We start from the raw sequence: 16,111 nt of genomic DNA, 5'->3' as shown, positions 1-16,111 counted from the left end.
ATCTTTGAGAATGGTCTCAGCCCCAACCCCCACAGTGACTGTGGAGGGTTTGGCTGCTCAATTCCAGAGGACTAAAGCCACCCGGCTCCTGGATTTCTGCTCCCAGCTCAAGGCGAAGGGCACCGCTCCTTCAGTCTGTTGACAGTATGAAGCAGGCACACCTCGATGGTGAAATATGAAAACAGCCCAAGATAAAAAAAGAGGGGAATCTCAGCAGGGCCTCAGCAGGGAGGAAAAGACAAGGGGTGGGCCCCTCGAGGAGAACTGTGCTGGCCGGAGAGGGGAACCCCACCCCAACATGCCAGAGTTGCCCGCGGGTCCCCCCTCAGGTATTGAGAAATCATTAACTTTAATAACCCCAGGTGCACCAGTGACTGAAATGGCTGAGAGAGAAACCTTCAAAGAGCAAAGGCTCTACTTCCTTCCAGGCTTCCTGTAGTAAATATGTCCCGTGTTGCAATAAAGCTCCTTGAAAAAATGAGTCATCTCGAACCAAATATAATCAACCACATAATGATTAACAAAAAGCTGGCACATATCCTACAGATTAGTTCAATTTAGCATCCAGGTTTCAAAGACAATTCCTACACTGACGTGTGTTTTCAAACTCTGCCCCTGGAACACGCACAACCAGATCCCAGCTCGATTTCGCCCCAGTCTCCGGGTTGGGTATTTTCCGACAATTATCACCACTCCTCCCCGCCCAAGGAGAGATGGACCATGGGCCCTAAAATCCAATTAGACCCTCTTCGGCATGGAAGGATCCTGGTGGACTGTACTCCGGGCTTCTTTGCATAAACTTCGAGAAGCAGCATGACTTAGTGGATACAGCCCGGGAGTCAGAAGGTCCTGGGTTCTAATCACAGCTCCACCACATGTCTGCTGTGTGACCTTAGGCAAGTCATTTCACTTCACTGGGCCTCAGTTACCTCATCTGTAAAATGGGGATTAAGCATGTGAGCCCTATGTGGGACACAGACTGTGTCCAACCTGACTACCTAGAATCTCTCCCAGCAATTAGAAGAGTGATTGGCACATACTCATTCATTCATTCAATCGTATTTACTGAGCGCTGTGTGCAGAGCACTGTACTAAGCGCTTGGGAAGTACAAGTTGGAGAGACGGTCCCTACTCAACAACGGGCTCACAGTCTAGAAGGGGGTAAGCGCTTAACAAGTACCATTATTATTAATGGTAGACAAGCGGCATGGCTCAGTGGGAAGAGCCCGGGCTTTGGAGTCAGAGGTCATGGGTCTGAATCCCGGCTCCGCCGCATGTCTGCTGTGTGACCTTGGGCAAGTCACTACACTTCTCTGAGCCTCAGTGACCTCATCTGTAAAATGGGCATGAAGACTGTGAGCCCCACGTGGGACAACCTGATCACCTTGTATCCCCCCCAGTGCTTAGAACAGTGCTTTGCACACAGTAAGCACTCAATAAATACGATTGAGTGAATTATTATTATAATGATGGCATTTATTAAGCACTTACTATGTGCAAAGCACTGTTCTAAGCACTGGGGAGGTTACAATGTGATCAGGTTGTCCCTCTTGGGGCTCACAGATTTAATATTATTAAATTATTATTAACAGATTATTATACACTGTAAGCTCACTGTGGGCAGGGAATCTGTTACACTGTTATACTGTACTCTCTCAAGTGCTTAGTACATTGCTCAATAAATACTATTGATTGATTCCTTTGAGGCTGACAGGTGCTCGGAGCCCCACCCCGGGCACAGAGGGGCCCTGCGGGCCTTGGTTCCCCACGGGAAGGAGCAGGCTCCCGGAGAGAAAGGTTCATCACCCACGCTGGTACCTGCAGACTGAGGGCTTCTTGGAGGACAAACCCAATTACGAGTACAGCACAAAGACTGCACCTCCAGTGGGTCTCACCTCTCTTGAAACCTCAGGTCTAAAATGACCACTCAATGCATCAGTCACACCTCAGAGGCAGCAGAAAGACCAGTTGCCCCCTCACCACCCACTGGAATAACTCAACTGTCCCCACCCCACGCCCAAAGCCAGCACACTCCAGTTGCCAAGACTCCTAGGACCTGCGGGCCCCTCCAAATCTGGCCTCAGCCCTCTGGGGGCCCACAGCCCCATGCCACTGGGGTCCTGTGGGGGCCAGGAGAGAGAGCTGCCCACAGAGCACACCAACCACTCTGGGCCGGTGGGAGCCATGTCTGCCTCGACAACCTTTGGCGTGGCACCTGGGAGTGTTGTAGCGGTGTCTGCACGGCACAGGTGGGGAGCCTGCCACCGCCCCCTCCCAGCACCATTTAACTAGATAGAGTGTGACTGCACAGCCGCCGGAGATTCACTGTAACCAAACGATGGCCTTTCATTCTACAGATCTGCCCGCCTGCTTAGATGGGGAGATAGGCAGCTCCTGGTGGGTCACGAACTGGGTCCGAAGCAGATTTTCTTGTAATTTCTCCAGCATTTGGTTTGGTGCTCTGCTCAGTGTAAACATCAGGGCAACATCAAAAAGTCATCATCTCACCTGTGATAGTAATAGAGGGAGATTTATACCTCTAAAATTAACAAAGAATGCTCTAGTTCACCACAACAGTAATCAAAATGAAAACACCTACAATGAAGAAACACCTCAGCTCTTAAATGCGGCTCCCCAGGGTAGGTGGGAGAGGTGGGTACCCCACAATTCAGCAGCTATGAAGCATTAAGTTTTGAAACAATAATAATAATAATGATGATGATGATATTTGTTAAGCACCTACTATGTGTCAAGCACTGTTCTACGCACTGGGGAGGGGATACAAGGTGATCAGCTTGTCCCACACGGGGCTTACAGTTTTAATCCCCATTTTACAGATCAGGTAACTGAGGCACAGAGAAGTTAAGTGACTTGCCCAAGGTCACACAGCTGACAAGCGGCGGAGCCAGGATTAGAACCCATGACCTCTGACTCCCAAGCCCGTGCTCTTTCCACTGAGGCACGATGCTAAGTAGGCCTTTTCTGAAATAGTATGATGCCTTAGACAGCAGGAGGAAGAGAGGTTTGGGACTTAAGATGATACACTAGCAACAGTAGAAGGCTCAAGCAGGGTTTAAATAGATCACTGGAGTTCAGTTTTCATGACAAAAGAAAGGAATGTTGGATGATCCATGCTGGGCCACTGGAAAGAATAGGGATGGAGAAAGGAGAATCAGGGCTGTTGGATGGTTCATGCTTGATCGCTGGGGAGAGTCAGGGATGGAGAGGGGAGAGTCAGAGGTGTTGGACGGTCTGTGCTGGGCCAATGGAAAGACAGTCGGGGATGGAGGGGGAGAATCAAGTGTGTTGGATAGTCTGTGCAGGGTCACTGGAGAAGTCAGAGATGGAGGGGGAGAGTCGGGGGGTTGGATGGTCAATCAATCATTCGTGTTTATTGAGTGCTTACTAGAGAGGCAGCTTGGTTTAGTGGAAAGAGCCCGGGCTTGGGAGTCAGGGGTCGTGGGTTCTAATCCCAGATCTGCCACTTATCAGCTGTGTGATTCTGGACAAGTCACTTAACTTCTCTGTGCCTCAGTTACCTCCTCTGTAAAATGGGGACTTAGACCCACGAGGGACAACCTGATTACCTTGTATCTACCCCCAGCGCTTAGAACAGTGCTTGGCACAGAGTAAGTGCTTAACAAATACCATCGTAATTATTATTATTATTACTATGTGCAGAGCACTGTACTAAGGGCTTGGGAGGGCACAATACAATCTGTGCTAGGTCACTGTGGGAGAGGCAGGGGTGTTGAACGGCTCATCTCTCATCACGATAGTAGGTGTTCAAGGGAGCAACCAGCATCTGGTTCCTCTTAGGACTCTGGTGCTGCTGTCAGAGTCTTGGCCTGGGCAGATCATAGTCACTAATGGCCTGCTTCTGTTCTTATGTTCCAGCGATTAAAAAAAAGGGGGTAAGGACCTAAATCACTCCATACCATCGCCTCGATGTCTCGAGGAGCCAAAAACACAAGGAGAAGCACCACCTGGTGGGTCCAGACCCGAGGAGTCTCAATGGCCGGCGAGAGCCTAGAACCAAGCAGCCGTTCTTCATGGGTGGGGCTTGGAGCCAGGCATCACCCAGAGGCCCAGGGACAGGAGGCCAGCCGGGCGGCGTCCCTTGAAACATGCCAGGGCAGAAGCCCTGCAGAGAATGGGGCCAGAGGCGAGCAGACGGTACCCGTGTGTTTTATTCATGTCTCTCTCCCCACTAGACTGTAAGCTCATTGTGGGAGGGAATGTGTCCATTATACTGTTATATTGCACTCTCCCAAGAACACAGTACAGTGCTCTACACACAGTAAGCCCTCAATAAATGCAGTTGACTGACTCTGCCAAGCCAGGGCCAGGCCATGGAGGGGAAGGACGTGGAAGGATGTGGCATCCGGCATGGTGGGGCAGTGGCACCACTTGGCTTCGGGTCCAGATGGAAATCCAGATGGGGGATGAGGGGACCCTTACCCGATCACACTCCCAAAGCGGAAGCGCAGCAGCCGGAGCAGCAGCAGCCCCTCTTTCTCAAAGAGACAGTCGGACTTTCACCGCCTTGCTTTATTTGGGGGAAGCATCAGCTGCCTGCCTGCCACCCTCACCGGATTTCCTGGCACATCAGAGCGGGGCACAGCAGAATAGAACAGAGTGTGGGCAAGTACGACACACCACCCCAAGACAGGGATCAGTCATGCTGGCGGACCGGCGTGGGGGGCGGGGGGAGGGAGGAAAGGGGCAGAGAGAGAGCAGGAAACCCCGAGGGCGGAGGCAGTTGGGAGCCACTGTCATGCCACCTCCTAAAGAGCTGGGCAGGAATAGTCCACCTCTCCGGGGGACCGGGACATGCCCAGTGGGAGAGCCACACACTCCAGACGGAAGGAGGGAGGGAGGGGCACAAGGCCACACTGCCGACCGCTCCCTGACCCCAGCTGCTGAGAGAATCTAAAAATAATGCCAGGGGGCGGCACTGTAGCAGGGCCCCTGCCCTACCGACATGAAAATGCCCAGGCCCCACCCTGATCTCAGCCAATGGACAGGCCCGTGGCAGCATGAGTCGGGCCCTCCGGGAAGCGTCCTGCACCCAGTTCGGGGGAGCCCCCAGACTGGCAAGGGCCACATGTGCTCCCACCCCCAGTCCCAGAAGAGCTCTCAGTCTGGCCCAGTCCAGCGGGAGCGCAAGGTCCCTCAAGAGGAAAAGCCGTGATAGCTGAGCTCAGGGTGAGCGGGAAGCAGATACAGGCAGCTCGTTTTGCTCAAGTGGCTAAACAAGCAGCATATGCAAAACCAAATAAATTCACCACCCTAGGGACTGGAGGCACACCACCCAGCACAAAATTCCGATCAGGGTTAGAATTCCCCGGGCTTCTCAGACGGCATGCTTACAGTTTGAAACAGCTGGAAAACGTGCACCATCCAAAGAGCAGGCCCAATTTACCAGTAGGGAGGGTGGGCAAGAAAGAATCAAATGGGGACCACTCCCCCGGCTGACTGAAACGCTGATTGCCTACAACCAACCAGGCAAACCCTGCTTCGATCCCCCAAAAGGTAACCGGTTAAAGTGCCCAGCTACACTTCCTTCTTCTCTCCCTTCCCTCCCAGGCTCAGGGAAAGGTTCCCACAATCCCAGATCTAGAACAATCCTGGGGTCTCCTTGTCTCCCACAGGCTCCGGGCAGAGTATCCGTGATTCCAGAGGGCAAACAATCCTGGTGCCTCTGGGCCTTACCCCATGAGTTCCAGGAAGTGTTCCTCCGATCCCAGATCCAGAACAATCCCGGGAGTCTCCCGGTCTCCTCCCATGACAGGTTCCAAGAACTGTTCCCACAATCCCAGATTCAGAACAATCTGAGGAGCCTCCAGGCCTCTCCCCCTCAGGTTTGTGAAACCATAAACACAAACTGTGAGCTCCTGAAATGCCCAGCTTTGCCCTTTGTTTTTGCCATCTGGGAAGATAAAGGAAAGTGGGAGAGGCAGAGAGAATCCTGGGAAAAGGAGCGAAAGGAGAAAGTGGCAGGAAAGCCGAGGAGGAGGAGGAACGTGCATGTCACACTTCAAGAAAACCTTGGAAGTCCCCTCCCCCACCGGCAGAGACCACCCCTCCTGGCAGAGCCAGCTCACTAGTTTCTACCCTGGACTGCTCATTCTCCCCTCCACCCAACTCCCAGGGACCACCAAATCCAGCAGACTGTTCCATGGGGTCCTTCCCTCTGGCTCTACACCCTGGGGCCGGGTCCTAACCACTGGGAACCTGGAGTGCTCGAGAACTGAAATTCAGAGGGGTTGCACTAGGAAACCAAAATACGCAAATGACATTTCTGCACAAAAGCAATTTTCACAATTTTAACCAATCAGCGTCACCTTCAACACTGAGTGCCTACTGCACGTGCAACATTATACTGGGCACCTACTGTTTGCGAGAACTGTTCCAAGCACTGGGGAACATATAAAAGCAAAACAGATGCAGGCCCTGCCGTCAGGGAGCTTTCATTCTAGAAGGGTGACTGTAGGCCCAGTCTTTAGTCTCTAAAAGGCAGAGTAACTTGCGGAGTTTGAAAGTTTAAAATGACGGCCTTATTATTTTCCAATCAGCATCTATAACTTTTCCTTGTACCCAAATCTGATGCTATGAACGGCGCGATCCAACCCTAGTTTGAAGCTCGGGGTGGGGAGGGGGGGATGAAAATACTGGTGCAAGGCCAGCCTAGCTCTGCACACCATGCTCTGGCCGGTCTTTACCACGCTGCCACCTCTGCTGTGGAAGAGCACCTGGTGCTTGGTCTCCCCAAAGCCTCCACTCCAGGGGGGTCCATCCTCTCCTGACAGCCTCCTGGTCACTCCACTGCTGCCGGTTTGTCCCGACAGTGGATAATCAAGACTACTGGCAAAGCGCTAATAAGACCATGGGCTGTCTGAGTTTATCTTGATTCAAAAATGTTGACTGGACATATCATTCCCAGCAGCTCCAAAGGCTACTCACAAAAAATGAAATCTCCGGACCGCCTCCTCCCTCTCTCCTCCCACTACATCCCAGATCCTGCTCCTCACTCCTCCCAAACAGACCTCCCCACCATCATTCCTTCTCAACCTGCCTCCAACCCATTGCTCATGACACCATTGCTTATCCCCCAGGTCTGGTTCCCCCCCCCCCCCCCACACACACACCCATTTCACCAAACTACTCCCCTCCCTCCCCAAGCCACCTCCTTCAGGAAGCCAGAATTAATGAATCCCCATCTTCCTGGTCATGCCACTCCCAGGTGCCAGAAATATAATTCAAAGTCAAGGAAGATTTGGAAGGGCATTAATGACCTACTGACAGAGGAGACCTGACAGAACTTGGAGGAGATTTGGGAGTGGAGGAAGATACTCAGAGAGGAGAGTGAGAGTGGACAGTCAGGGATTAAGGCCGGGGTGCTAGATAACTACTACGGAAATCCAGTTGAACCACTCTGATCATGGTATTAATGCTGTTAGCTCTGCTGGAGACAATGGGTTTTCTAAAATTACCCAGATCCTTGGAATCATGATCTCACCGTTGTTTATACGATCTGATCATTTGCTTTTTAAATGACCCCAACACTGATTAACTCTCAGAGTTCATCTTAAACTTTTGGGGCTCTCTTGCTGCCTTGAAGGAAGTCCTGGACAGTAGTACAGTGTGATCCTTTATTGTTCCACATAGTCCCAGCCTGGCCTCTGAGAAGGGGTGGGGAGAAAGAGAGGGTGGGAGGGAATAGAGAGAGAGAGAAGGGGAGAGAGGTGTGAAGCAGCAGGAACCCTGGCCCAGCTTAGGGCTCCCCTAAGCAGAAGGCGAGGGTTTTTGCAGGTGGCATGGCCAACGGGCTGGCCTGCCTGCCTGCCTGTTGGGAAGCAACATCAGACCCTGTAAAGAGTCCCAGCCTGGCCCCAGTCCGCTTCCACCGAGTGCTGGGTTTCCTCACTGCTGCTGCTACTGCCACCACTTTCCTTTTGGTTTAATTACTGGCTACCAAGGCATCCGCAAGCAGCAGGAATCACTGAGAATCTCTTGTTCCGAGAAACCGAGCTCTGAAACTCTGGCCCAGAAAACCCTTGGGGGCAGTGGGGGGTGGGGTGGAGGGGAGATCTCCTTCCTTGCTTGCTGTTTTGCTTCCTTCCTTCCTTCCACACCGGAACAGTGAATAAGGCTCCCTCTTGGGCAAGGTTCAATGTGAAAGTTAGAAAATCTGTATTTTAAGAACCCCTGCAAAGGAGTAACTCTGCGGTACCTCGAAGTCTTGCTTCCTACAACGCACATCCTGGAAGCCAGTAGGGCAAGTTGAGTTTGACAGATGGAATTTAAATGTAATCTTCTGAAGGCCAGGCAGCAGAGTGTGATTGGAAAAGGCTGAAATGCTGGGGGAGGGGATCTCTGCGGGGGCTTTTTTTTTTTGAGTTCTAAAAAAGCTTTCCCCGAACCTGCCCTCTCCTCCAAGTAGGCCTCTCCGGTCGGGGGCTGTTAGGACCCAGGGGAGTCTTGGGTGGCTGAGAGGGGACCCCGGAGGGCCCACACTCTCTCCACCTGCTCCGAGTTCTTCAGCGGCAGGACACGCAAGGCTGTGCTAGGTTTGCGAAGCAGCGTGGCTCAGTGGAAAGAGCACGGGCTTGGGAGTCTGAGGTCATGGGTTAGAATCCCGGCTCTGCCATTTGTTAGCTGTGCAACTATGGGCAAGTCGCCTAACTTCTCTGTGCCTCAGTTTCCTCATCTGTAAAATGGGGATTAAGATTGTGAGTCCCACGTGGGACAACCTGATCACCTTGTATCCCCCCCGCGCTTAGAACAGTGCTTTGCACATAGTAAGCGCTTAACAAATACCAACATTATTATTATTTCGGGCCGGCCGTCTGTTGGGCCGGACACCGCGCCAGCCCGCTGGTCCCCAGGCGGTGCGGGGCTGCAGTAGGAGGAGGGGGGGAGGGCAGGGCTGCAGTGCGGGGCTGCAGCGGAGGGGGGAGGAGGGGAGGGCTGCAGTGCGGGGCTGCAGTGGAGGGGGGAGGAGGGGAGGGCTGCAGTGCGGGGCTGCAGGGGAAGCCCGGACCCCTGGCGCGGGCCCCAGCGGAACTGCAAACCGGCCCGCCGAGAGCAAGGCCCACCCCATCCCCGCCCCGGCCGAGAATCAATCAATCAATCAATCGTATTTATTGAGCGCTTACTGTGTGCAGAGCACTGTACTAAGCGCTTGGGAAGTACAAGTCGGCAACACATAGAGACAGTCCCTACCCAACAGCGGGCTCACAGTCTAGAAGGGGGAGACAGAACAAAATCAAACATACTAACAAAATAAAATAAATAGAATAGATATGTACAAGATAAATAAATAGAGTAATAAATATGTACAAACATATATACAGGTGCTGTGGGGAAGGGAAGGAGGAAAGATGGGGGAGATGGAGAGGGGGACGAGGGGGAGAGGAAGGAAGGGGCTCAGTCTGGGAAGGCCTCCTGGAGGAGGTGAGCTCTCAGTAGGGCCTTGAAGGGAGGAAGAGAGTCTCTGGAAGTCTCTGGACTCCCCGGGAGGGCGGCCGCGGAAGCTGGGCAGAGCCCCTCTCCCGCCGAGCGGCCCTGAAAGCCGGACATGCCGGCCTTCCTGCCCCGCGGCCGCCAACGGGCCCGCTCCCCCGGGGAGGGGAGGGGAGGGGAGGGGCGGGCAGGGCAGGACCGTCCGGAAAGCCCCCCGCCACTGACCCCGGGGGGCGGCGCGATCCCCTTCCCCCCCGCCCCCCCGAGGGGCCCGGCCTCAAACCCGGAAACGCTCCTTAGGCCCCGGTGGGGTCAGCCCCAGCAACAGGAAACGGCCGCGGGGACGGCTCCTCCCGGCCCGCTGCTGCCCCTGCCTGAGCCCCGGGATTGGGGGGGGGGGGGCGGGGACCACGGGTTTGGCCCGAGAATGCCACCGCATCCGCTCGCTTGCGGGCGGCCGAGGAGGCGGAGTCACCGGACCCGGGACGGTCTAGCCCCAAAACGTGACGAAGACAAACGTTCAATATTTCGGGATGTTCCAAACGCTGTTCTGTGCGAGCCCCGTGTGGCCCAAGCCCTGTGCGGAGCAGACGGCACGGTGCTCTGCACACAGTAAGCATTCAATAAATACGACTGAATGAATATTTCATCCCCATTTTGCGGATGGGGAAGCCGAAGCACGGTGAAGTTTGGTGACCTGTTCATGGTTACTCAGCAGGCCGGTGGCAGAGTAGGAACTGGAACCCTGGTCTCCTCCCGGACCCCTGCACTTTCTCCTAGGCTACGCTGCTCCTTTTGAACCCCCACCCCAGATCTGACCATGCAGCCGAAAGTTGTGGCCCCACAATTTGGGGACGTGCCAGGGGGCCGACTCCGGACATTTCCCTCTGTCCTTCCATCCCTGGAGCAGGGAGCCCTCCTGCACGCTCTGTGCGGCTGGCCTGGGGCCGAGGCCGGAGTTCTGGGCTGGGCAAGGAGGGCCTCTGCCTCAGTGCTGGCACACTGGCGTCTGGCATTAGATTCTAAGGGACGTGGGAAGAACCATCACTAAAAGCTCTCAATTCCTGGCTAACAGATTCTGGCCTGGCATATAAGCAGATTAAAAACGCCGCCAATGCTGCAGAAAACCACCAAGGTCTCTCAGGACTCATTTGCTATATTTCTGCCCGATGACGGCCGTCGGATCCCTGCAGGCTTTGAGAGCCTGCAGAGGGCTCCGGTAAAGGTATTCCCTCTGGTAAACACTCCCAATGGAGGAACATACGAGGAAGCCCATGAAATCGCAAGAGCCAACGCGGTAGTCAAGGAGGATGCAATGGGCAGCAGGAGGTTTTGCAGAGGGAAAGGGCTGGAGGGAGGGTCATCTCAGGAGCTAGATTCGCTTCTCAGCCCACCCCAATGCTTGTACCTGTTCCAGGACACCCTCTAGACTTTAAGCTCATCACGGGCAGTGAAGATGCCCATTAATTCTGTTGTACTGTACTCACTAAGTGTTAATACAGTGTTCTGCAAATAGTAAGCTCTCAATAAATACCACTGATTGATAGAGACCAAGCATCAGACAGGAAAAGCATTGTGGCCTAGTGGAAAGAACACAGGCCTGAGAGTCAGAAGACCTGGTTTCTGAACCCGGGTCTGCCACTAACCAACTGTGTGACCGTCAACAAATCACCTAACTTCTCTGTGCCCCAGTTTCCTCATCTGTAAAATTGAGCCTACATGTTCTTCCTCCTACTTGGATTGAGAACCCCATAAGACACAAGAACAAATACCACACTTATCATTATAGTAGGTAGGCCAATGCGGGTAGTTACTAGGCTGGAATAATCAGCTCAGGTACTTCTATTTACATGTCTTGAGACACATGAATCAAATCATCATCATCATCAATCATATTTATTGAGCGCTTACTGTGTGCAGAGCACTGTACTAAGCGCTTGGTAAATACAAGTTGGCAACATACAGAGACAGTCCCTACCCAACAGTGGGCTCACAGTAAACTCATGCACCACATTATCAACTCCTTGAAAGCAGGGCTCATGTAGACCAGCTCTACTGTACTCTCCCAAGTGCTCGGTACAGTACTCTGCACACGGTAAGGGCTCGGTAAATACTACTGATTGATTGCAACTGCACAACAGAGTGGCCTACTCCACTTGGTTCTCTCTCTCGTCCCCGCATAGCAGCAGGCTGTGACTCTCAACCTCCCCCGGGGCCCAGCGGCCAGGAGTATTCGGTGCCCTGGCCCGCACCCCACAACTCTCCGGGGCCGGACTGGCCACAGGTGTCCCGCAACTGGCAACTGCAGCCTGGCAGGAGGCGCCGGGATCCACTTGCTGGGGCGGGGAGGGCGCCAGTGGTCAGCCGGCCGGGAGCCGGCCAGGCCCGAGGGGGGTCAATCAATCAATCAGTCAATCGTATTTATTGAGCGCTTACTGTGTGCAGAGCACTGTACTAAGTGCTTGGGAAGCACAAGTTGGCAACATAGAGAGACAGTCCCTACCCAACAGTGGGCTCACAGTCCAAAAGGGGGAGACAGAGAACAAAACCAAACATACTAACAAAATAAAATAAATAGAAACGATATGTACAAGTAAATGGATAGGGAGGGCGCCGGGGTCCTTCCTCTCCTTCGACCCGGGGGCGGTCCCAGGCCAGGCGGCTCTCGGCGAGCTTGTTCGTGGGCGGTGTGTGTGTGTGTGTGTGTGTGTGTGTGACGCTTCTGCTTTCACTCTTCCCCACGCTCCCCTTGCAAGTCAACCGCCGTTCTCTTTCCCCCGGACCGGGTACGGTCCCCGCGGGTAACACCCCCTCCTCCGGCCCCTTACACACACCCTGCGCCCCAACAATATGGTCCGGTTCCCATCCCCCTTTCAGGGTCCGGTCCGGCCACCCGCCAAGGCCTGTCCGGTTTTCCTCCCTCCTGCCCCCCGGGTTGGGCCCCCCCCCCGAAGGGTCGACCCCGGGCCAGAGGAGGGGACGAGCGCTCGCCCCGACGGCGGCCCCCGCGGCGGACGCTCACCCAAGCTGCCGGCGAAGCCGTCCATGTCTTAGGGAAGGAGGCCGGCTCCGGACTCGGGGCGAAGTGGGGCCGGCGGGGCCGCGGCTTCATTCAGGGGACGGGACCGGCGGGGACGCGGGGGCGCGGGGCTCGCTCTGTGGCCCGGCCCGGCCCGGCTCGGCCGTCGGTCCCGTCGAGCTGGGACGGTGCGGCCCGAGCGGCCGCGCTCCCGGCCAGCCGCGACCCCGCCCCGCCCCCGCGCTGCCGACGTCATCGACCCCGCCCCCGGAGCGCCCCGCCCAGGATCCCCTGACGTCACCCTCCCCGCCCAGGATCCCTGACGTCACCGTCCCCGCCCCCTCCCTGCGCGCGGCGCGACCGGCTCCTCCTCGCCTCGGCTCCCGGGAGAGGTTTTCCGACCGCCGCCCCTTGAGGGCGCCATGGGACCAACTTCCGGTCGGAGCCACCTCGCCTCACCCCCACGTGAGGGATGACCCCCCCCCCACCCGCCCTACCTTCTTCCCTTCCCCACAGCCCTTGTGTGTATTTGTACGTATTTCATCAATCGTATTTATTGAGCATTTACTGTGTGCAGAGCACTGTACTAAGCGCTTGAAAAAAGCATTTATTAAGCGCTTACTATGCGCAAAGCACTGGGGAGGTTACAAGGTGATCAGGTTGTCCCACAGGGGGCTCACAGTCTCAATCCCCATTTTACAGATGAGGTAACTGAGGCACAGAGAGGTGAAGTGACTTGCCCAAAGTCACACAGCTGACAAGTGGCAGAGCTGGGATTTGAACCCATGCCCTCTGACTCCAAAACCCGTGCTCTTTCCACTGAGCCACGCTGCTTCTCATATTTATCAATCAATCAATCGTATTTATTGAGCGCTCACTGTGTGCAGAGCACTGTACTAAGCGCTTGGGAAGTACAAGTTGGCAACATATAGAGACAGTCCCTACCCAACAGCGGGCTCACAGTCTAAAAAGGGGGAGACAGAGAACAAAACCAAACATACTAACAAAATAAAGTAAATCATCATCATCAATCATATTTATAAATAGAATAGATATGTACAAGTAAAATAAATAAATAGAGTAATAAATATGTACAATCATATAGACATATATACAGGTGCTGTGGGGAAGGGAAGGAGGTAAGATGGGGGGATGGAGGGGGGATGAGGGGGAGAGGAAGGAAGGGGCTCAGTCTGGGAAGGCCTCCTGGAGGAGGTGAGCTCTCAGTAGGGCCTTGAAGGGAGGAAGGGAGTGAGCTTGGCGGATGGGCAGAGGGAGGGCATTCCAGGCCCGGGGGAGGACGTGGGCCGGGGGTCGATGGCGGGACAGGCGAGAACGAGGCCTAACGGTGAGGAGATTAGCGGCGGAGGAGCGGAGGGTGCGGGCTGGGCTGGAGAAGGACAGAAGGGAGGTGAGGTAGGAGGGGGCGAGGGGATGGACAGCCTTGAAGCCCAGGGTGAGGAGTTTCTGCCTGATGCGCAGATTGATTGATTGATTGATAGCCATTGGAGATTTTATTAATGATTTTATTAATGATTTAATCCTGTATGTATGTATATATGTTTGTACATATTTATTACTCTATTTATTTATTTTACTTGTACATATCTATTCTATTTACTTTATTTTGTTAGTATGTTTGGTTTTGTTTTCTGTCTCCCCCTTGTAGACTGTGAGCCCACTGTTGGGTAGGGACCGTCTCTATATGTTGCCAACTTGTACTTCCCAAGCGCTTAGTACAGTGCTCTGCACACAGTAAGCGCTTAATAAATACAATTGATTGATTGATTTGTATATAGCTATAACTCTATTTATTCTGATGGTATTGACACCTGTCTAGTTGTTTTGTTGTCTGTCTCCCCCTAAAAGGGGGTTGGGTAGGGACCGTTGTTGGGTAGGGACCGTCTCTATATATTGACGATTTGTACTTCCCAAGCGCTTAGTACAGTGCTCTGCAATCAATCAATCAATCAATCGTATTTATTGAGCGCTTACTGTGTGCAGAGCACTGTACTAAGCGCTTGGGAAGTACAAGTTGGCAACATATAGAGACAGTCCCTACCCAGCAGTGGGCTCACAGTCTAAAAGGGGGACACAGTAAGTGCTCAATAAATATGAATGAATGAAAGTGTATAGGTGAAGCAGACAGGAGGATGACTAGGGAAAATGAGGACTTAGTCCAGGAAGGCCTCTTGGAGGAGATGGAATTTTAGTAAGGTTTTGAAGTATTTATTAAGTGCTTACTTTGTGTAGGGCACTACACCAATAAATCAATGGTATTTATTGAGTGGTTACTATGGGAAGAATATGGTACTAAGTGCTTGGGGGAGTACAATACAACGGAGTTGGTAAATAGGTTTCCCGCCCACAATGAGCTTACAGTCTAAGGGCTAGGAAAGCTCTTCATGGGCAGGAAATGTGTCTAACAGCTCTGTTGTGTTGTACTCCCCCAGGCACTTAGTGCAGTGCTCTGCACACAGTAAGTTCTCAATAAATACCATTAATTGGTTGACTGATGGATTGATAGGAAAGATTATATGGTTGGTAATTAGACAGAGACTCTGTTCCTCAAGGGACTCACAACGTATCACTTTAGAAGGTAGGGGCGGACTGGAGACAGGCACAATGGAAGCAATGAAACAAAAACATTGAAACAAGATAAAGGGGCAAGGACAACTATGCAATACACAGAGTACAATCAGAAATCAGTAGGGAGCTGTGGTTAGAGAAGCAAAATTTCTCTCTTTTTTTTTAAAGAAAGCATTTAAGTGCTTACCTTGTCACTGGACTAAGCACTCAGGTAGATACAAGTTAATCATGTTGGACACAGTGCATGTCCCACAGAGAGCTCACAGTCTTATTCCCCATTTTACAGGTGAGGTAGCTGAGACACAGAGAACTGAAGTGGCTTGCCCAAGGCCACACAGCAGACACGTGGTGGAGCTGAGATTAGAACCCAAGTTCTTCTGACTTCCAGGGGTATGCTCGATCCATTAGGTCATACTGCTTCTCAAAACCACATTGTGAAGTTTTGTGTGTCCACATGCCTGTTGCAGCAATGAGTTGCACTAGTACACTCACTGGCCAGAGTTTCTCGGAGAATTCTCTCACAGCTGATTTTCCAAGTCCACAAGCCCAGCGGTCCAAAAGAGTTGAATCTTAATTTTCGAAGAAATCATCTCTGACAGTTGCCCACTTGGGTCAGGAGAAATTTCTCAGCCCCTTTCCTATCAGTCAATAAGTCAGTCGATCAAAAGGACTTTTGAGCACAGCACTCAGTACTTGGGAAAATATAGTTGAATTAATAGACACAATCCCTGCCCTCAGGGAGCTGACAGGGGAGACAGGCACTAAAATAGCTTATGGGCAGGAGGAAGCGACAGGATATAGGGAGATATACAGCTCCGCTACCTGGAGTCTGAAATCCTGAGTGGCAGTTAGGGGTGAAATAAGGCGGGAGAATGAGAGATTCATCAGGGAAGTCCTCCTGGAGGAGATGTGATTTCAGGAGGCTTTGAAGTTGGGGAGCGTGGTGGTCTGCTGGATGGGAGGGGAAGGAGTTTCAGGTAGGAAGGAGGGCATGAATAAGAGGTCAACGGTTGGCTATGGGAGAAACACAGTGAG

The 16,111-nt window shown here is 53.1% G+C and overlaps 1 protein-coding gene across 1 annotated transcript in view; it reads right to left on the bottom strand.

Moving 5' to 3' along the window:
- The window catches only part of EML4 (EMAP like 4), a 63,457-nt gene extending 50,863 nt beyond the window's left edge, over positions 1–12,594 (bottom strand). Inside the window, exon 1 of the mRNA XM_038751162.1 lies at positions 12,491–12,594. Coding sequence (XP_038607090.1) covers positions 12,491–12,515 — 25 coding nt within the window. The 5' untranslated portion in view covers positions 12,516–12,594. The remainder of the gene's footprint in view (positions 1–12,490) is intronic.
- Positions 12,595–16,111: the final 3,517 nt, after the last annotated feature.

Source organism: Tachyglossus aculeatus, chromosome 9 (genome assembly GCF_015852505.1).
Source record: "Tachyglossus aculeatus isolate mTacAcu1 chromosome 9, mTacAcu1.pri, whole genome shotgun sequence".
NCBI classification, from domain to species: domain Eukaryota; kingdom Metazoa; phylum Chordata; class Mammalia; order Monotremata; family Tachyglossidae; genus Tachyglossus; species Tachyglossus aculeatus.
Note: the sequence above shows the minus strand (reverse complement) of the source record. Positions and strands in the feature narration are given on the sequence as shown.